Genomic DNA, 22,770 nt, shown 5'->3' with positions numbered 1-22,770 from the left:
CACAGCGACGTGTACATCCCTCGGAAAGATGGTGTTCCAGGAGAAAGAGAATGTCAATGGGTCCCCCAATTGTAGCTCTATGTAGCTCTCCTCTGAGGATGCCTTGCTTTTGGAAGCACTAAGGCCCCCCTAGACCTTGAATGTTCCATGAAGCTATCCGCATATCAAACTTTGTAGGAGGTGGAACTATTGGTATTGCCCTCCACTTGAAGAGTCTTGGGCGTGGGTTTCGATGGGGAGTAATCACAATTAGTCTTGGGGCGAAGGGGTGCCAAGTGGGCATGGATCCTATCCTCCATGTGTCGCCACACTATCTGAGCGCGAGAGTAGGCATACTTTGAACTCCATCAATCACAATGAAGGTATCTGTAAGAGGGGGGGGGGAGGGGTACTACAGCTGAGATATAAACACAAAGAGCTGGCTGGAAGACACCACCTCCCCGTCGTGATCTCTATGGCCTGAGCCTCCCAGCTCCATCCGAGCCAGGGGCCAGACATGGGTGAGCACATCGGTGATGCAAAAATCATGAAGATGGTGTGAGCTCTATTGCCTGTCCCTGCAGCTCCATCCGAGCCAGGGGCCAGACATGGGTGAGCACGTCGGTGATGCAAAAATCATGAAGATGGTGTGAGCTCTATTGCCTGCCCTTGGATGGCGGCCTTAGCAAATGATGATGTAAAGATGTAAGAACCTCCCCTTCAATCTCTTGTAATCATCCCCCCTTTCAGAATGGAAAAAGATCTTGTTTGACTCTGTTTTGGTCCAGAGAGAGAAAATATTCTACAGAGAGAGAATAAAAATTTGAAATATTTTTGGATAAGTATTTTCTTCCAGCAAAATAGGAAGTGATCCCCTGAAATAGAATTTCAACTAGAAATTGCCAAGTTGCATTAGATTTGGACAGTGGGGGTGAACCAAGGAGTCTCCTAGTTCAAAGTACTAAGCCTTATTAAATTATTTTGAATTTAATTCCGAATCCCTCAACATCTCCGGGGCTGCACTCAAGGGAAAGGAGAAGATCATCGTGCCACTTTCTGGCGTGGATGGCCTGGAATGATGAAACACCACACAGATCCGAATGGGAGCCACTATTGCCACTTATTCCCTCGTATGTCTTGTAGGCTTGTTAGATTAGGCTAGATCCTGTTTTTAGTCCTTTTAGGACACTTAGGGCAGTTATGACTCTCAAGTCATTAACTGCTATGACACACGTGACACTTATGACACCCACTTAGGGTTATCTCATGCTGTCACATCAGTTGTACTTACTACTTATTTTTTTCTGCACTGCAATACATTCGTGCTCCTCTGTTGTCTCACTCCTTGAACCAACAGTGGTATTAGAGCGAGGTTTTTCGTCCCCATCTTGCTGCGATTCTGGGGCGACATTAGTTGCAGCAACCACCGCCAAAACCACCATCTTTCAGGCAAAACTGCCACTGGTTTTGTCAAAACCGGGTCTGTTTTTGGAGTTTTGTCGACATATTTTCTGCCTCCGACCTTCCTACACCTGGGCGACTTCAGTCCAGTGAAAACCCCCTTCAAAACAGCCCATTTTTGAGCAAAACCACCATTTTTCTGTCAAAACCACCGGTTTCTGTCAATACCGCCGCTGGTTTTGCACATTTTGGTACTGTTTTGCAAGATTCGACCTTGCTGAAGCTGAGCGACCTCATTCCAGCGAAAACTGCCTCAAAATCAGTGAAAACCCCCTTCGTTCCAAGGCAAAACCACCTGGTCTGGTGAAAACCGCCTTCATTTTGAGTGGTTTTGAATAGATTCGAAGCTGTTTTGACCTGCTGCACCCTTCTTGAAGCAGGCCAACCTGTTTTCTACAGTATTTGACTTCAGCTTTGCTGTATTGTACAAAACCACTAGTGGTTTTGCCAAAAAAGCCTGGTTTTGCAAGTTTTGGAGTTGATTTGCCTCAGATTTCTGCACATTGGACTGAAATTGACCTGGTAAACGGTTTCCCCTTATTTTTTGCACATTTGCCATCTCCAATTTTGGGGCTTTTGCTCCATTTGCTGTGTGCATAGGCCCTCGTGCCTGTGGGATTTTATTTCAGGTACATTTAGTCAAGTACAGCAGGCAGATTTGTGCATTTGTGTCAGTTGTTTATGCAGGTAGCGCCTTGAGGCTATTTTCAGTTGCATTGGGCAGATACACTTTTGCATTTGTTGATTTGCCTTGATTGCTTGATTGCAATGGCTAGCAATGACTTATTTGGCATGCTTGGAGCAGAGGACAAGCTGGATGGCACCAACTATCCCATGTGGGCATACATGATGCGTCATGTGTTGGTGGCCAAATATTGTTGCAGGAATTGACCCTAGACCTCCTTCACCATTGTCTACCACTGCCCCTGCTTCTTCAGGTGGTGGAAATGCCGTTGATTCTTCATCCACGAGCACCATTCCTGCCTCACCTCCCACACAGGAGCAGTCCAGATGGGATGGTAGAGATGCACAGGCACATGCATTGATTGCCTTGTCAATTAAGAGAGCTATTATTCCTCATATCCGGCCTTGTCAATTAAGAGAGCTATTATTCCTCATATCCGGTCTTGCAAGATTGCTGAAGATGCATGGGATAAATTTGCTTCTCTATCAGATTAGGAATGAGGCCAGAGTTGCCTTTCTGAATAAGCAGTTGGATGGTGTAAAGATGGAAGAAGGGGAGAGCATGGATGCATATCTTACTACAGTCAAGGAGTACAGAGAGCAGCTGGTGAACATTGATGAGATTGTACCAGACAGTCAGGTTGTGTCGACTACTCTTGATGGACTTCCTGATTCATATCAGGGTTTTGCTACTACCTTGAGATTGGTGGCTATGGGTAATTCCAACCACTATTCTTTTGATCAGCTTGTCTCATTACTATTGCAAGAAGAGCAGAGCCGTGCTAATCGGACTGCATCCATGATTGGAGATCAAGCCTTTGCCACTGATCATAAGGGCAAAGGCAAGGTAGGCAAGAGTTCAAGCAATCCCAAACGTAATGTTGGTGCCTCATCTGATTCTAGCCAGAGTGATGGCAAAAAGAAAAAGAGATGCAATTATTGTAGGAAGCCAAGACATGATATATCAGAATGCAGAAAGCGCATCGCATCTGAGAAGAAGAAGAAGCAGTCAGGACTTGCAGTTTCAGATGCTTCTACTGCAGGTGAACAGAGCACTGAGGCAGCAAATATTGCTCATGATGCGTGGGAATTTGTTGTCACATGCTAGTATGATCCTTCCCATCATGATGCCTTTATGTTTGTGGCTGATTCTATGTCCACATGGTATTTTGATAGTGGTGCTTCAAAGCACGTTACTTCCTGCAAGAAATTGTTTTTGTCCTTGCATAATGCACCTAAGGGGGGCTCTGTTATATGTGCAAACAATGCCTCTTATGCTGTTAGAGGCATTGGCAAGGTTCAGATCACATCAGTCTTAGGTGATACAGTTACGCTTTTGGATGTACTATATGTTCCAGGCATTAAGAAAAATCTGATTTCTATTCCAGCCATTGCTACAGCTGGTTTCAGAGTTGTCTTTGATGGTCAACGGTGTGCAGTTTATGACTATATGCATGATGCTACCATTGTGCTCACTGGAACACTGACAAGGGGACTGTATACTCTTGATTGTTATGAGAAAGGGGCTGTTGTAGAGGCACATGCAGTAAGTGATTCAGTTTTGGATAGACTTCCAAAGATGCATGCACTTTCAAAGCATATCTGTGAATATTGCTTGCTGGGCAAGACGCATAGATCTTCTTTTCCCAAGGATGGTAGTGTTGGTGCAGCCCGCAAAGTGCATTTGATTCACAGTGATGTGTGTGGTCCCATGAGGACAACATCTATTGGGGGCTTCTTTTATTTTTTCACTTGCAGCACTTGGAAGCTGAGACCTGTGTGCAGCTGTAGGAATGTGACTCTCCAATGGCTGCTCAAAATCTGTACTGGACTTCAAAAGGGGCAGCAATGTGTCAAAGACATCTGAGGCATCAACATTGGGCTGTTTCTGACAGTCCAGCAAAGGAAAGGCTGAATGCTCAGCAAAGAAAACATCTCTACTGATGATTAGCCTTCCAGAACGGGGCTGATATAGACGGTAGCCTTTGCTCTCGGAGCTATAACCAATGAAGATATTATGGTTGGGGATATACAGTTGTATTATGTTCCGACGTAGGACAACTTGGTAGATCTCTTCACGAAGGATTTACCATGGCCCAAGTTTGAAGCTTTTCGGCAAGCTTTACACTTGGTTCCATTTGTTACGTAATATTGCTATCCCTGTACTAGCATAGGTTGCTATATCCATCATGGATGAACATGTGCAACCATGATTTAGATGCGAGGTATCTCTAAGACTTTTCCAAGATACTTCTGCCATACCATGGAGGGGGTTTGTTGCCACTTATTTCCTGGTATGTCTTGTAGGCTAGCTAGATTAGGCTAGATCTTGTTTTTAGTCCTTTTAGGACACTTAGGGTAGTTATGACTCTTAAGTCATCAACTGCTATGACACATGACACCCACTTAGGGTTATCTCATGTTATCGCATCAGTTGTAAGTACTACTTTTTTGTTTTTTTTGGCATTGCAATACATTCGTGCTTGTCTGTTGTCTCACTCCTTGAACCAACATCCACTCTCTCCTCAAAAATATCAGTTCCTTCCACCAGAAGACATCGAAAGAAACTATAATCCACCGGCAGTCCCAAGGTCGTGGGGGACCCACCTGGGGACTCTGGCGGGAGAGCCGTCACTGGGGAAGTGGCGATGGTCATCTCTACTGGCTGTGAGAATTGATGAATCAAATGGCGGACGGAGCTTGTCAGCTGCCTCCGCTCTGGGTTGGGTGTTGCCGAAGGGTGGCGGGAGTGCTTTGGAGAGGTGGAGGGGGGGGGGGGGGGGGAGTGCGGGCTCAAAAGAAGAGGACGAGGAACAAGGGGATTGTTGCGAGAAGAGTTGGAGGCGAGGATGGAGGATGAGGAGGAGGGGGGGGGTGCGGAGGAGGCGGAGGGGGTGGTAGTGGCTAGGAGTGATCCATCAGAGAAGGAGGGTGCGGGGAGGGGCTCGCCGAGGGCTCGGTGGGGCTAGTTGGCCTCATTGGAATCTGAGAACCTAAGGAGTCATCTCGGCGGAGTAACGGCCACCAGACCGAAGGGGCTGGAGGTGGGACCCTCACAGTGGTGACGGGGGGGGATGATGGGTGGGTGCTGCGATAAATGCTCGAAACGATTCTTTGACAAAACCGAATCCTCATGTACTCTGCCAGCCTGGCACGCGCCGACGGTGGCGCTCAGCTCTGGAAGTCGGTTGGTTCCCCTGGTGCAGGCCAACGGTTTGCCACTCTCTAGCAGGCTAGTAGCACAGTCGTCCACAGTCGGGTCCTGGTGCTCAGCTGTCTCAATAGTTGTCTGCGGGATGTGTACTGCACCAACCACATGTAAAAAATGTTACGATACAAAATGACTTGTACGAGGCGATTGTTGGACTTTTTTTTTCTAGTTGCATTTTGTTGTAGCCGTACGAAACGTACGTACTGTTTCATACCATACAATAGATACGTCTACGAAATGAACTTGAAAAAACAAATTGCCCGTTTTCGACCTTTTTTTTTGTGCGTTTTTTTGATCGTTTTTTTGCATGTTTTTTTTGGCTGTTTTTTGTAGCCATTTGGAGCGTGGGCGGCTTGGCCTTGGCTCTCTTATATAAGCTCTCTCATGCTCTCTCTCAAGCGCTCTCTCTCTCTCTCTCTCTCTCTCTCTCTCTCTCTCTCAAGGCTGAAGCCTCATGCTCTAGATAGTAGAGACTAGTGTCTACTATCTAGTCTCTCTCAAGCTCTCTCTTTGTTAACTTTCAAGGCTCAAGGCCCCATGAGATTATCAGAGCCGAGATGGGAGCACCACTGATCGTAGTCGAGGCTCTTGCCAAATCAGTGTCCTCCATTCATAGCACCTGGGAGCTTCCTCGACACCGGTATGCATGACTTGCTTTAGAGTCCTCTCGTCAGCTAGCCATGGAGGGAGACACTTCATGTTGGTATGCGCAGATAGCATCCTGGTTTGAGCTCCATGGGTTCAGTTTAGACAGACTTCCACCCTTCCAGTACTAGCTAGAGTCATGGACTATTGTGATCAGCGATGCTTGGGTTTTTATCTCCTGGAGATCCGCAGGCTCAGAGAGTCCATTATCAGGAGCAGACGCCCGACTGGCAGGGAGTCCACAGTGCACACAAAGACAGATTACTGAATTCTTTAGAGGGACTACCTAGGAGGACACACAGCCGACAGCCCAGCAGTGGGCACCCCATGGGACTCTAGTTGAGAGAGCTATCCAGTTGGGCAGATCCAGACGCCCGAGGGCTCGCGGATCCTCACATCGGAGACGGTGCCTACACCGGAGGATTCAGAGCATCATTGCGAGGCATCGGACTCGTCCGACCAGGCATCTTACTATGGCAGATATCCAGGCCATCCGGCAGAGACCCATGCTAGAGCTCCTAGGATGATTATCACTCCAGCCATATATTGTTGTACTCACTGTCACTTTTGTACCCCCCCATATTCATGTATTCATGTATCCATGTACTCATGTACCCCATTTTGACTAGTAGCATTAGCTTCCCACTCTCCCTAGTTGCTGCTTCCGGATGCTCCCTACTGATGTATTGTAGGGCCAGATACTTACCTTCAGTTCTTTCTTTTCTTTTCTGGACAGTGTATCAGATGTCACATGGTTGTAACTTTGGTCTCATAGGTCACTTTGGCCTTTTTGAAGACGTTAATATAACATTTCATTTCATTTCATTTCTCTCTCTGTCTTTCCTCCCCCCTACCTCTCTCCCTCTCTCAAGCTCTTAACTTTCAAGCTCTCCCTCCTGAGTCCCGCCCTCTAGGGCCTAGGCTCTCTCTCCGTCTCTCTTTAGACTTTGGCAATGAGGTCCAGAGGAAAGGAAAAGCATGCGTTAATTCGGGATCATGGAAATGGATGTGCAACTTTTGCGAGAAGGGTTACAGAAGTAGCGCCACGAGGGTCCTTGCACATGTCGAAGCTTGGTGGGAAAGTTACGTTGTGCAAGGTGATTCCTCAAGAAATTGCGGATGGTATAGTGAAGTAGTACTCGCTCATCCGTAACCAAGGCAAAGGTGGACTTGGAGATTTTCGCTACACCCGCATCCGTGAGTTCTTCCCTTGTCCCATCCGGCTCCGGCTCTCCCTTGGCTGGTTCCAACTTCCAATCAAAGAGGCCAAGGGAGGAGAGCTCTTCGGCAATGAGGCAAACTGACATCGATGCAAACATAAACAACCTCACATATGTGAAGGCAAAGATGAAAGCTGCGAATGAGGGGATTGCAGGCATGGTCATTGATTGCAATCTCTCCTTGCAGCCTTGTTATAAAGTACGAAGGCTCTTCGCCGATGACGAGCTGTCTACTTGCCAAAGATACTTCTCGTCCATGAGCAAAGAGAGTTCCTCCAAGAGCTCATTCGGTACAATGATAAGAGGGGAGCCGCTTTCACGAACCCACTTTGCTTGAGTAGGGAGTCGATGGTCCGGCCACTTTTTTGGTGGGAGTCATTTGGCTATCAAATGGCTCACGTACCAAAAGTGGCTTTGAGAGTCTTGTCACAGGTGACTATTGAATATTTAAGACTTTTAACTTTAAAGTTTATACTCTAGACTAGAAACTAGTGCTTACATTCTAACTCTATTTTTTTCTCATAGGATTGCTCTTCAGGGACATGTGAGAGAACTGGAGTTCCTACTCACTTATACATACAAAGATACAGAATCGTCCGAGCACCATGCAGTTAGAGAGGCTTGTATATTATCGAGCTAACATGCGCATGGTGGGAGAAGATACATGACATGGAGTCTCCAAACAGGTAGAGATCTCCAGAGTTCAAAGTTCGATTTATGATTCATAGCATGTCATGAGTGATGAGTTGTGTGACTAATAATTTATAAATGTTTGGTTTTAGGTGAATGTCAACGAGTTAAAGTTGATAGTGGATACTCTTAAGAGTGTCTACAAGGAGCAAGATCCAGATGAGGAGGCTATATATGCTAAGCTTTACAGGGAGCTAGAGGAAATTGACCGTCGAGTTTCTCGTACTAATAGAGGTCATGCATCTAGAGGTGGCACACAAGTAGGAAAACACGGATGCACTGTTTGGTGTCCTACTTCGATTGGCTTGGTGGCTACATATGTGAGGCATGGCTTGACTTCGAGGAGCTCTTTAGAACCTGTTGCCGAAGAAGAGGATGCTTTTATTGCAGACATCAGAGTGCCTGAGTACAATGACGAGGGCAATGTCCTTAGCGAGGGTAGTTTTGGATTGGCCTCTGATGATGGGAGAACCTCTAGTGAGGGCATTTCTTCCCCTAGTGATTTCTCTGAGGAGGAGGACTAGAGTTTAGAGTCTAGACTCTAGACATTTTTGTACTTGGTGTTGTGACTAGTCACTACACACTTTTTTGTATTTCCTATTGCAGGTCGCGGGCCATGGCTCTTATTTATGGTATGCCGCACGTATATGTTCACTATTCATGACTCTTGAGTCTTTGTACTAGTGTTTTAACTTTTATCTAGTTTATGACAAGTTACAATTTCTCTAGACTTTGCATCTCTAAATGTGTACAAATATCTTTTTTTAAAGTGTTTTTTAAAGTGGACCGTACATCATTCGAACTTATTTTTTGAAAACTAAAAGTTGGCATGCCGCACGCATATGTTCACTATTCATGACTCTTGAGTCTTTGTACTAGTATTTTAACTTTTTTCTAGTTACTGACAAGTTACAACTTCTCTAGACTTTGTATCTCTAAATGTGTACAAATATCTTTTTTTAAAGTGGACCGTACCTCATTCGAACTTATTTTTTGAATCACGGGAAAGCCTAAAATGCCAGCCAGTGGGTCGGAAGTAGGGTCGAAACTGTGTTGCCACCTTGCAAAGAAGGCCTGGGCCATACGCAATGCGATGGGGCTTAGTTGCATGACTCTATCGCCGTTGGTGAGTCGAACTCAACCTGGTAGTAGCCACACCCCAAAGGATGAATGTCTGTGATCTTTTCCGGCACTCCAAGGAGGCTAGCCTGTAGAAGATCTGTGAGTTGTCTGTGCACCGGGCGGCTACCAACAATCTTGCACACTAGAGTGGAGGCCTCTAGAGATGCAATTGTCGTAGCAAAGAGCTGGAGGTCTGCTTTTGAGAAGGATAGGTAAGAGACGGTGGCCTTGGTCAGGGATGACGACGGAGCGGCTGCCATGGAGTCCTCCTGAGGGGTGAAGACAAGAAGGGGCCGAGGCTTGCCAAGTGAGAATTACCCAAGAACAAAGAAACTGCCTAAAGGAATGAGGAACGGAGAGACGGAGCCGAAGGGGAAACCGCCGGGGTGGGGGGGGGGGGTGGGGCAGTGAAGGGGTGTGCAAGCAGGGGCTGAATGCAGAGGCGAGGGGGGCGATGGCAGGGGCAGTACAGTTCGAGAGGAGCAGCTTGCAGCTCAACACGATGCGAGGATCCACATATGTCTCCTTATACCTATCAATCTACTTTTTTCTCATGGACTTTCTTATACATGTTTAGTGGGGATACTCAATTCAGTTTCTCATTTAGGATTAATTACTGTAATGGGTGTTTTTTTCATGCATGATTGAGATAGTGGGATGATGAAGAGGAGGGAAGTTACGGTGAGTTTAGTTAAGTTAGTGGAACTCAGCTAGGTTGCACAGAAGCCATCGACATCTTCACATTGCTCATGGCCAGCCAGACAGATTGACAACCTACTGATGAAGTTGCCAATCAACGGGTGGTCTATAGAGAACCTCAGATCAAGGATAAGTTTTTTAGACAATTATTTTGTACAAGTCTTGAAAAGATACCTGTCCATTGTAGATTGTTAAGTTGACTCCAGTAGATAGCAACTCATCTACCTGCAGAGTAAAGACATTGATAAGCATAAGAGTGAGTTAACGTGTTTAAAAAATATAGGGGTATGGGGTGTTGCTGACCACTGAGAATCTATTTATGAGGAACATATACCTTTGGGATCACATCTATCATAAAAACATCTCTTAGTGCGCTGAATACAGATGATGATACTTCCATCCAACTGTACAAAAATGCAAACAAGTGAGCATTAGCTTTTAGCAAGTAGGGATATATTTGATGTATTTAATGCACATGCTTTTGTGTAAAAATACATCAGCACAGACATACATGCAAAGGAATCGGGATCTCTTGATTAGAGGCTTCATATGTAAAGTGCACACACATACTTAGAGAAAGAAAGATGTTATTAACGTCTACGAAAGACCCGAAGGGTCTATAATTTGCAAAGATGTTACATATGGATGTCAAGACAACATGAAAAAAGAAAGACCAGCTGCCGAAAGAAAAATACAGGGTCAACGTACTACGTAGGCCCTGAAGTACAATATAGTGGGCAGCAGAAGAACCTCATGTGTTCGAACTCATAATGTGTTGTCCTGAGAATCTAGCTACGATGTCTGCTATGTGTAGGAGTCCCTCTCTTTGTTGCTGAAGCAAGTCCCAGATTTGGAGCTGTTGGGTAGAGGGTCTGGGTCTCCAGGATCGGGGACCGTCTGGCTCTTTGGAGGGACATGCGCTTGCTCGGAGGACCTCCTGAGTGGGTGGGGTGTTCACTCGGTGGGGGCATCTAGTCTTGTGCTGGTCAATCTGTCTCGGCGGATCTTGTGTGGGCTGAGAGTCAAAAAAGTGACTAATAGATGTCTGTGTGGTATCTTGCCTCTCGGGCTGTTGCCTTAGCTCTAATAGGTATAGTCCCAGACATCTTAGATCTCTATAATGCATCACTTGTGACAAGGGTCCAAACCCCTCCGTGAAGAGACAGTGGTAGCGTCCATGTCTCTCATAGTAGACTAGGCATCTAAGTATGTAAATTCACCTTTGACTCTCTCACTCTCCCGTGTTACATAGCCTACATAACCGTCTATCCCGTAGAATGCCCTTTGCTCTCTCCATCTCGATCTGAAAGGTGATGTGATGACACCGTCAGCTGACCAATGGCGATCCTCATGGCGTGGGACGTGTATGTGGAGTTAACTCGGCCTCTCAATGAATCCGTCCAAAGTTACCCTCAAGAAATGCTCTGTGTAAATAAGAGTAGTGCGTCGAGGAAAGCTTGATCGGGGATATCCATGTCCAGTCTATATGAAGTGGGGTCAGATCCAGGCAGATGATGCGGTTGATCTCCTGCCGTGATCGGGGATATCCATGTCCAGTCTATATGAAGTGGGGTCAGATCCAGGCAGATGATGCGGTTGATCTCCTGCCGTGAGAGATCAAGGGGAGTCCAAACTCTACTCAAAGGGAGGGAGGCAGTTCATTTGAAAGCCATGTGACTCGAACCAACTGGTGGTGCCTGCATACCAACAACTGCAATGACCCTCCTCTGCCAACTGTCTAGAGGAGCTAACCGTGGGATGCGATCGTCATGTCATGTGTAGACATGCTGTACGTATGTGATGACCTGGAACATGGTATCTATGATGAGAGGGGCTGATCGGAACTTAGAGAGTACTATGGCATGTGGCACTGATGGCTTACTCCTTACTCCTGATCGTGCGTGACAGCATCATAACCTGCAGTCTCTACACTCTCATCTAGTCCTTTGCTCCCAAGTCTGGTCTCAAGAAAGTTGCTCCGTACGTCACCATTGGCCCAACAAAAGTATCAAATTGCCAACATTTGGTACTAGGTTCCTAAAAGTGAGCCTGAAAACAGTCGCTCTAAACGAGCAAGAGTGGCATATTCTCGTGCCGATCGTGATTGGGTAGCTGGGCACATAGTAAACAATGGGCTAGTATAAGTGATCCCTAAATATACATATGATTTGACCAACTCAATCTCATCTCCTCTGTATGTGAAGGAATGTTTAGTAGGAGGTGTTAAAAAGTATAATCTTGGTCTTCTCAAGATTTACTATGCATATGAGGGGATAGGTGTCATCGTCTGTGCTAGCCGGGAGCCTGTGCCACCCAATCGGTGAATGAAAACCCAGATCTTATCAATGTATAGCGTCGGGGAGATTGGACAATCCTGTTTGACCCCAATAGTGCTATTGATCTCTTTGGAAAGGTCCCTTAGTGCGTGAACCCTACCGGTCATAGACTCATATAGTACCATGACACCTCAAATCATTTCAGATGAAGTGGAGCTCCTGCAGGTGCCCAAGAAGCCGTGATCTGGGGACATAATCGAAAGCCTTGCGGAAATCCACAGAGCAACAATGAACCCGTTGTTAACTCCATTTTGGGTTAAGGAATACCAGGAACTTGAAACATAGATGGTATACCACTCTCCAAAAATATCAAGCTTGGGGCTAATGAGTATGGCCGAGAGGTCAAGAAGCTCAATAAACTGACTATGGTCAAGCATGAGAGCAGTGGATTAGAACAAATACTAACTGTACTACCCCCAACAGTATTTGCGCAAGGACAAACTCTCGTGAGTACCTCAGACCAACCTCAGTTCACTTGCCAGGTTAGGAGATGTAAGGCTTGGATATATGAAGAGCCAATGTTGAGTGGAGAAATAATGAGAGATTACAACTCTAGACTCAACGGGACTCGAATTCTAGTTTCGAGGGGATGTGGCTACACAAGCCTAAGATCTTGCTCAAGTCCTTGATGAGGGTATGTCACCTTTAGAGCCAAGTTTTAAGGCTCAAAGGAAGGTTGGGAGATAGCTACTCAACCTGACGTTGTAGAGCCTAATCCTGATTTGGTGAAAGGACCCAATGATGACTAACAATCTGTTGTCTGACCTTGAGTTCCTTGCACACATGCATGCATTGCTGTCACAAAATCATGAGAACTCAAGTCCATGACATCCAAGAACCAATGGATTGCAATCCTATTATGCCCAATTTGGGGCCTACACCGCAATATGTGCTTGACCCAGGAACGGGCTGAGGACGAGGAAGGGGAGTATGTAACCCAATAAGACCTCGTTGAAGACCCAATATAGCTGGTTTTCCAAGACCAACCCCGTAGCTTGCCACAACTACCCCAATTGATCTTACATGGAGCTGGGACGTGCATTATCGAGATGCGAAGGTGAGAGACCTGAAGGGCTAGTCCCCCACCTTCCTCCTCGTAAGCCATGATAACCTCGGCCTCAGTGGCCTGTTAAGCCTTCGGGCAATCCCAAAGACAATGTCACTGAGACTCTTGGGGATGGCCACATCTCGGACATGATGCTGGTCTACCTCCAATGGCCAACCACGTGCCTACTGCCAAACTCCTATGTGCTAGTAGCCACAAAAAGAGAGTGATCTTCCGAGGTTGAAAACTGTCCCATAGCCTCTTCCAGAAATATGAGAGAAAGTGCAGTGAGAGGCCCTGAGACTGCCAGTGTCCTGCTGCTGCCCTTGACCTCGGGCATCTGGATCCTACGACCAAGCGGTGCGGTGTATGCAAAAAAGGGGTACCCGGAGTCTATTCCATGCTTGTTAGATCACACCAAGTCCACTCCCCTGGGTCCCACTAGAGGCGTGTGATGGGCTGGCTCTCCCAAATCTGAAACGCCAAAGTCTCTCCCTGGCCACCTTGGTTGGTGGTGGGTCAATTTGCCACTAATGTGCATGGAATCGAATCACCCTCACCCTCTGTAACATGCATCCCCCTGAAGTCCTCCAAGGGGGCCTTTGCTCTCACTAATTTGCCATGAGGTCCAATCGTAAAGGTGAGCAAGGCGGAGCTATCATCTGCCCCATGAACTGCCAACTAAATATCATGCTTGGTGAACAGTCCCAGCTAGTGTGGGGGAATAGGGTCAGGGATCATGGTCGGCTAGTCCGAAGGAATGGTAGAGTCGATGTCGAGGCTGAGATTGTTCCTGCCCCACAGATCCGAGTCACGCCCCTCTCCTAGGTCACTGGGGGCAACTATCTGAATGTAAGCCAATCTCCAAGGGACCTAGCAGGGCTTGTGCTCAAAGCTCCCAGGATACGTGTGGGTGAGCCCTAACATGTGACCACTAGGTAGACAGATCAGGGGGTTCCAGATCAAGGTCTATTGGAGATGCTCCTCGGAGGCTACTGGATTAGATTGCTGAAGGGCCCGCTTGAGATGATCCCAAGCTCATAGTAAACTGGCTGCAAATCTGTCCTCAAAAGCTGGGCTAAGCCACGAGCCCGCATCTCCGTGAAGACTCATCTATTGCTTTGCTGTAGCCACCAAGGGTGCCCACACGGACTCTCCACCGCACACAGTGTCCACCCCACACGGACTGTCCACCGTACTCAGATTGTCCACCGCAATAGTGTCACACCATCACAGTGAGTCAACGGAGGCGCCAAGATCTGAAGCGGAGACGCACCACCACAATTGACACAAAGAGGTGCACGCAACATTGAAGGCTCCAACGGCATTGACGGCACTGATTGACACTCCAACGACATCTCCTAGGGATAGGAGATTCTACGAAAGGCTACGTTGCCACCTCAAGGCATCCACCAAAGATAGGAGATGCCACCGGCTGAGCCTTAGGCATATATGGCCCCTCGACCCATCTTGGAGGACGTCCTTTTGATCCCATTTTGGAGGACATCCTTATCCTGCATCCCTCACCATCATCTTGAAGGACATCCTTCATGCTCATCCGTCATACCACTTGTGCCTATGTTTTGTCATCAGCTTGAGCTATGTCGTTCTCTTCACTGTGACCTTTGTTGAGTGTGCACGGTACAGTGAAGGACATGTATCAGCGTTCTCTGAGTAGTGCAAGTGTTCTCGTTCGTTTCGCAGTCTCGTCTCTTCTTGTGTTGTGTTCCGTTCCATAGTGTCTTCTGTGTTGCACTGTGAGCATTGAGGACTCCGGACATACTGTCCAGAGGAGCCACCACGTAGTGTGTCAGGTAACCAGTCGTGCCTACAGGTACACTAAAATTTGTCCTAGTGAGACTCTCGAGACTGGGAGTCCTGTTAGCTCACCCTTTCCTCTGCGTTTTGTCCTCTTTCTGTGTTGCGTCCTCTTTGCATGCCCAATACACGCTCCCGTGGTAGTCCAGTCAGCCCATCCAAAGATCCTCTCTCAATACGTTGTTACAATGAGAAGCGGTTCAACTACGTACCACCTAGGGACCCTCTTCCACCTCTTCCTATGGCGGCTAACCTTGGTAACCCCATCCTCGGCAATGCGGGGTCCCAAGCCAACCCTCCTGGTCCAACCACTTTCCACAGTGTTGGGCCGAGTCAACGTCAAGCTTCCCATCTTCAAATGATCATCCGCCAAGGATGCGGATGACCACAATCGGCGGTTTATCTCCATTTGTAAGAGCCGGGGTCTTGAGTGGGAGGATGCCTTCTTGGTGCTCTTTCCGTCTACTCTCTAAGGTCCTGTAGACAAGTGGTTCAATCAGTTTCCAATCGACCACTTTGAAGGACACCTTCCTTCGGACCTTTGGTGTTGGTAACTACGAGGACTGCATTCTCCAAGAGCTAGTGAAGCTCCAACTGCTACTAGGGGAGAGAGTGTTGGAACTCATGACCCGGACCACAGTGTTGGTGGCCTTACCGACTTAACCCTGGCGACTTCATGGTGCGTCAGTGGCTAACACAAGCCTTACCTAGGTCCACCCAGTAGAAGGTTCGAGAGAGTTGGCCCACACCAACAACATTGTTGGAATTCCAGGAGCTAGCCTCCCAACTTGAAAATGCACGACTCATGTTTGAGCGTGATATAGGTGTCTCTGTACATACAACAATGACACAATCAGATGACTAGGTGGCTCAGCTGAAGCGGGAGATGGAGGCACTCAAAGTGGGCCAGAAACCTCCGAGCGAGGAAAGTACCCTGCTCCAACTCAAAAGGGAGATTGAAGAATTGAAGACTCAGTACGAATCCAAGAAGGGCTTGTCGTGTGCTATATGCCAGTCACTTGCACACGCCATCCAAGAATGCTAAAAAAGGAGGTACTGCTCCTTTTGTGAAAAAGGAGGACATGAAGATAAAGATTGCTACTACCGCAAGGGGTTTTGTCAACTCCATCAACAACAAACTCCTCATCCCGCCTTGGTAGTCCCCAACCTTGCCCATTATGCTATAGCTGCCGTTGCCGTTCCACAACCCTTTCATGCTGCTACAACTCCTCCTTGCCTGTCACGTGCACAGAGTGTATCTACCGTGTGCAACACGCACACAAGACTAGCTTTGAGGCTTGGGGAAGCTTAGAGCTAGGCAAGCTGATTGGCGATTTGGGCTAGGGATGGATTGACGGGCGGACGGACACCCAAGTATGGACGGGCGAGCGCCCAAGTGTGGACGCCCGGTGACCGGCCAAGAGCCTATAAAAGGGTGGCCAAGGTCAGTTAGTTCGCGAGTCTTTGCGAGAACTCTACGGTCAGGAGCTTGGATCTAGTGCAGACATGCACCTGCTTCATGTAGCCGAGGCCGACAGCAGTCTTGAGGCTCGCGAGGGTAGCTCCGTGGAGGTATGGGATGTCACGGGGTAGAGATTGGTCGGTGCGTCTTGCAAGTTAGCTCAGCTCGTGGCTCAGTGGGGACGCCCAGGACTAGTGGGCTTTACCCACAGCTATCATGGTTGGGCGGTGAGTCAGGCTTGCACCCCTCACGTTGTTTGGCTTTGTTTTGCAGGTTTTGAGTCGTGTTTCAAGAGCGCTCTACGAGGAGATCCGTGGGGTTTTGACAGTGGTATTAGAGCCAACCCTAACGCAAGAAGCTGAAAGGTATGCCTGGGTATACATCACCTCTCACAAGAGACCTGAGTATGCTTCTTATCGTTCTCTTCCTATGAATCGTTGCTTTTGCTATCAAGTTGTTGCTCTATGTTACATGAGATTGTGGTTGGCATAGGGAAAAAGGATGTCTAGTCGTGTGAGAGAGGGGAGAAGAGATCATGGTGGTTTGTGTGTGGAGTGAGCCCTCTTTTGAAGAGTCTCATGCTTGACTATGCTGGCTACCCTAGGGGCAGGTGGCTGTACAGAGGTCGCACCAGGTACAACAGCTGTACAAGGTTGTACGGGCCTGTGCACACAGGTACAACAGCCGTACAAGGTTGTATGGGCCTGTGCATACAGGTACAACAGCCACACACGTGGTGGGTCTAGACTCTGGGTAGAGGCCTGGACAGTCCGTACTTGTGGTACAGGGGTCGTACGAGTACAATATGCACAGCTGAACGTATGTACGGACTGGTGTGCAACAAAAGCAGAGTCAGACCTGCACGATCACATCTGAATAGTCCGTACAGTTTATGAATAGCAGTGCGCAAGAGGGAAAAGCAGCCGGAAGAAGTCTAAAAACAACGTATCTCAATTTTAAAAAGACAAAACAGAATGTTAAAAAAAAAAAAAACTGAGTGTTCGGTCTCACAAGAAAAAGGCATGATGTAAAAAAAAAAAGCATGGCATGACTTTTTGAACAAAGCTGGACATTGTTTTTAGAAAAGCATGGGACCGTTTTTTTAATAACAAGGGGACTCATATATTTACACACATTAGAAAAAAAGGGCATGAGTTTTTTTGGGAAAAAAAAACTGAAAGTAATTGGCTTTTTTTAAGAACTCAACAGCAGACCTTTTTTAAGTATAAAAAGTAGCCTTTGGCTTTAGTTCCCCACAGGCAGAATTTGAGAGTTCTCTAAAGATATTCGAGGTCTTTACTTCTACGTGGACGGATAGGACACCGCGGTACTCCACTCTTACATGTAAGATTTCCCTGGGTAGCAACAACTTTCTTAGGTTTGACCATGGCTGGTCTTTGATGCTTTTATCTGGCATGCTTATTTGGCTAGGAGGCTTTCTTATTAGTGTACAGGTTTGCATGGTCATGATCCTTTAGAGGATCTTTTGTGGGGGTTTCTTTGGGGCCATAGGTTTTGTGTGAGCCATGTGGTTGATGTACATTTTTTTACATATAATATAAAACACCATTTCACGAAAAAAAAAAGAGAGAGAGATATTAAGCGTCTACCAAAGACCCAATGGGCCTATGAGACCAACGAGCGAGAGAGAGAGAGAGAGAGAGAGAGAGAGAGAGAGAGAGAGAGAGAGAGGGAGATTTCTTACATTACTGTTTCAGGGATGATCTGGAGCTTCTTTCGAATTGGACCATTCATTAGGGATGTTAAGTCAGGTACTTTCATTTTCTTCAGCAACTTCACTTTTTTGATATAATCTCCAAATTTATGGAAGGAGCTCTTTTTTTGCAAAGATAGAGATGAGCTCGATGTATCCTGGCTTTCATCAATAAGTAAATTGTAGAAATCCTGCAATTTTGCGTAGATTGCTTGTGAGGCAAAATCAGACACATATTCAGTGCTATTTCGTCTTACCTACTGAAAACTTTTGAGCACAATTTTACATAACGGGTAGATCTTCTAGGGGCAACTTCTTTAGTGTTATGCGTGTGCCACAAATACTCCTTGTATATTCATGCAAGCGATGATGCAATGGTCCACTGGTTTTTGTGGACCATGTGTGTGCCTTGTCGCACTTGTGTTTTGGTTGCATTCTAATGTCTAAATATAGAAAATTCAGAAGACAAAGTACAGCAGTGATTCTTAATGGTCCTCATCTCATTATGAGAGGGATGCAGGCAGCCTTGGATGTACTGTTTATCTCAATGAAGCTGAGATGGCTTGACTCCCTTACTATTCTTTACCATATGATCCTCCTTAAAGTGAATGTTTCAAGCGTGTTTCAGATTTTAGAGAGTCCTTTCACACTCTCAGATGGTTTTACTCACCCTTATCCCCAGAGGAGAGAGCAATTTTGGTCATCTAATGGAGACTGATTTCCTTACATGAGACTGCCTACAAAGCCTTGAACTTCAGCCACTTCTGCAGGACCTAATACATTGTTTTGAAATAAAGCAGGAATGTCTTTACTTATGAGGAATGTGGATATTTGTTTCAAGCTATTTGTATATTGCTTAGTCCAACCTGCCAGTCCAATTGCTTGATCTAACACTCTGATAGTTGTCCACCATTTCCTGGTGACTGCTTTGCTCCTCTTTCAAACTATATCAATGAGGTGGGAAGTTCATAACACATGAGAGGGGCCCACACTAATCTCTTTAGAATCATCAGGTCGTGAGAGTAGTGGACTTACAAAAAGATCTGTTGTTAGTGTCAGCACCCACAGTGGTGCCTCCACCATGCAGGACTCAACTAAGGAGAGGAGCGTCCCTGACAGTATTTGCAATTGGTCTCACAAAAGGCTTTTATTGCAGTGTAACAGGTCCCATGATGCTGTCCATTAGAGCATGGTCGTGGGCATCATACCTCTGAGCCTAGCCCTCTTCCTTCCCTCAAGTTTCCAGAACACTTGATTAAAACAAGGTAAGAGAAGAGTACGGGTGAATTCATAATGTAGAAAAGGATAGCTGCAAACCAGTAGCTTTTCAGGCACTCAAAATGTGAAAATCATGCAATGTTTATACAGCTTATGTGGACTTAAAAGAGCTCAATGAAATAAACTTGCTCACCACATTATTACTGAGATTTAACACAGTATTCTCCAAGGATTCCCAACCCGTAAATGCATTAAAAAAGGAGCCATTGTTTATTTCTTCTTGTATGATCTTGGCTTGCCTGGAGAATTATAAATCACATCAATAATGCTTTAGAACCATGTCTCTTTTTCTTTGGGGTGTGTGTGTGTGTGGGTGGTTTTTTTTTTGGGGCGGGGGGGGGGGTGTGTGTGGCGGGTGGAGGAGTTTACATACCTATTAATGATTTCCTCTTGATATTCATCTATCCTTGAGAAATATTTCAAGACTGGTCCCCAAGAAAGCTGCAAAGCAGTATAATAAAAGAGGGGTCAAAATGAAAAGCAAGCAGAGGAAGTACTGAGTGAGAATCTTGCTCTAACTTACCACATAATCCAGTGGGGAGATCCAACTATCACCCAAAGCAACCCCTGTAACATTTAAAAGAAATTCAATGTATAAACTTTATATATTGACTAACCCAAGGAGCTACACCTTCCAATGGACTTTGAATGCTTTTCTATTATTGGACAAACTTCCATTCTTTGGTGGTAAAAGATTTGAATATAGTGCAAGTTTTTTTAAAAACTAGTTATGGCCTTACATGCATAAATTCTTACTATAGTCAATGAATTATGACATGTCCGACACTGCGAGCGTAGGAAGGAGATAACTTGGAATAGTAAGTGAGTATACAATCCAATGACTGCATAAACAAAACAAAGTTGCTAATGAGGTGATAGCTCAAGTGGTAAAGGTGCTGGTCTAGGACCAGGAGGTTGTGGGTTCAAAACCCCATAGAGGTGCTTCCTCGGCGGCATTGCCTATGGGCAGACAAAAAAGCGCCTGCTATGGGCGGTGAAAAAATGATAACTATGGGAGGATCTTGGGCCTAAGGCTAGTTGAAAAAAGAAAAAAGATAAAGAAAAAAACAAAACAAAGTTTGCACTGAAATTTGCGCACAGTTACCAGAAATACTCAATACACGGGGTTTTTGGGCCATTTTGTGGTTTGGGGGGTTTTAGGATTCGACACATGTTTTTTCTTTTCGTCCATCTCCTATCTCCTACGTTTCCTTCCTTTCATTCCATTTTTTCTTGCATTTCCATCCGTTTTTATTGTTTTCATTCCTTTTTGCTTCTTCCCCTGCTGACGTGGTGCTTATGACAGAACATGTATGGCTTCTGAGGCTTAACATGATAGAACATGTGTGGCTTTTGAGGCTTGACATGACAGGACACGTGTAGCTTCTGAGGCTTGACATGATAGGACATGTGTGACTTGTGAGGCTTGACATGACGGAAACATGTATATGCTTATGAAGCCTGACATGACAGAACATGTGTGGCTTATGGAGGTTGACATGATAGTACATGTATGGCAAATACAACATGACATGGTGTGTTTTTCTTACACTACATGTATGGCAGATGCAGCCTGACATGGTGTGATCTTTCTCAAAGCTAGCAACCTTGGTGCTGACTTTGTACTTATGTTTTGGGAAGGATTCAGCATCCCTAAACATTCAGAAAAGCGGTTTATGGATTTATGGATATTTGAGACATAGTTGGCTATTGTGCCTATGTCTACTTATTATCAGAATTGTTGACTCAGGATATGGATAAAGTTTCTTTTCTTGATACGGTTGGCTTTGTTGCCCGTATCTGGATTCGGATTGTGGAATCTGGATTTATAGCTTTAATGCATGGATTATGAAATATTATGGATTGGCAGTGGATCTGCTATTCTTGAAGGATATCTCAATGGTATCAGGTTTATACAGTTGCAGACAACTGCTTTATAAGACGGAGAGGATGTCACCAATTTGGTCCTCTCACCAGTCTTGAACAGTGTTTCACACATTGTCTGGAACCAAGGTGTGAACGCGGATTTTCCACAAAAGAAAGCTAGAGCATTTTACTAGCATGGTTTGGCCTGAAAGATGGCCATACAGCATGAGCAGCATGGGATTTTATTCATCAAAGTGACTTATAATATTTATAAGTCGATGTGTTCACATATCATTAATGATGGGCTGGACATATTATTATTTTTGGGCTTGGACAAGCGAGGCAGCTAGATGAAACTTGGGCATCAAGCCAAGAAAAGCATAAAGTTGATATTTTTGGGCCAAAACTTGGAGTACAAGCCTAGGAAAGCATAAAGTGGATATTTTGGGCTGGTTCAGCCACTTTTAGCCAAAAGGGGGAAAAGAACTTCAAAAATAGGGCTAGTCAACTCTATTAAAGCAGGTTTGGGCTGTTTTATCATCATGTGCATCCCTCCTAGAGTTTCTCTCTTCTCTCTATTGGCCGACTTGCTCCAAAGATGCTATAGGGCTGGTCGAGTTCCTCCATAGATGTTGACAGGGCTGGCTGACTGCAGACTCTCTCTCTCTCTCTTCTCTGTTGCGTTGGTTGTACAGCATACAGCCTTGTCTTCCCTTTTGCACAGGCCGTACAGAGGCTGTACAACACCTCCTCTTCTCTCTATGGTGATTGTACGGATGGTACAGCAGCTATACAATGGTGTTGCAGCCGTACAGAAGATGGTACAGGTTTCTACAACAAAGGGCTATTTTTGTCTGTTTTTATGGACTGTTTTCAGGGCTGATTTGAGAGCTCTTCGGGGGCTGATTTGAGGCCCAGTTTTGGGGCTTATTTGACATGGAGTTTAGGGCAGCTTTCTGCTCCGTACGGAGATAGGGAGGCTATTCCTAGGCCTGCTCTCTCGGACGCAGCTTCTTTGAGACAAGCAAAAGAAAGGAAGGCAAAGGAGCCTACAACCACCTGTGAAATGGGCTTCAAGCCGGGAGAGAAGAGTGTCAAGTTTGATGCTTTCTATGGAAAGTGGGATACACAAAAAGCTTTATCTTTTATCAAGCAATTTGATGCCACTTTTGGCGGAGAGGACTTCTCCGAAAAGTCAAGCTGTGCATGGTTTGCATGCTCTTGAAGGATGCCACCTTGAATTGGTGGCTAAAGCTGGTACAAGAAGGAACCGAGCCAAAGACATGGATTGAATTCAAGGTTATGTTATGTAACTGTTTGGCCCTCCTAGCTCTACCCTTTCCCGGACAACGGACAAGTGAAAGAAGGCATGGGGATAGGGACCGTAAGGTTTTCTCAAGAAAAAGCACCAGTCTCGGTCAAAAAGCAAGAAAAAGCAAAAAGTCAAACTAGGTTGACCGTGAGCTAGGGGCACCATTGGCAAGAGGAGACTAAGCTGGACCAAAAACCGCTTTTTCAAAAAGCAGCTCCAGGGCCGAAA

The 22,770-nt window shown here is 46.0% G+C and overlaps 1 protein-coding gene across 4 annotated transcripts in view; it reads right to left on the bottom strand.

Moving 5' to 3' along the window:
• Positions 1-22,770, bottom strand: part of SCPL51 (serine carboxypeptidase-like 51) — a 41,662-nt gene that overhangs the window by 10,957 nt on the left and 7,935 nt on the right. For all 4 annotated transcript variants that reach the window (XM_086773324.1, XM_086773350.1, XM_086773341.1 and 1 more), the window contains exons 7-12: positions 19,888-19,931; positions 19,738-19,805; positions 19,498-19,603; positions 18,078-18,277; positions 10,046-10,115; positions 9,886-9,936 (exon numbers count right to left, since the gene is read on the bottom strand). In XM_086773324.1, the coding sequence (XP_086629450.1) occupies positions 9,886-9,936; positions 10,046-10,115; positions 18,078-18,277; positions 19,498-19,603; positions 19,738-19,805; positions 19,888-19,931 (539 nt within the window). The remainder of the gene's footprint in view (positions 1-9,885; positions 9,937-10,045; positions 10,116-18,077; positions 18,278-19,497; positions 19,604-19,737; positions 19,806-19,887; positions 19,932-22,770) is intronic.

The sequence above is a fragment of the Cibotium barometz genome, chromosome 3 (genome assembly GCF_041138505.1).
Source record: "Cibotium barometz isolate CiBa-2024 chromosome 3, ASM4113850v1, whole genome shotgun sequence".
Classification (NCBI taxonomy): domain Eukaryota; kingdom Viridiplantae; phylum Streptophyta; class Polypodiopsida; order Cyatheales; family Cibotiaceae; genus Cibotium; species Cibotium barometz.
Note: the sequence above shows the minus strand (reverse complement) of the source record. Positions and strands in the feature narration are given on the sequence as shown.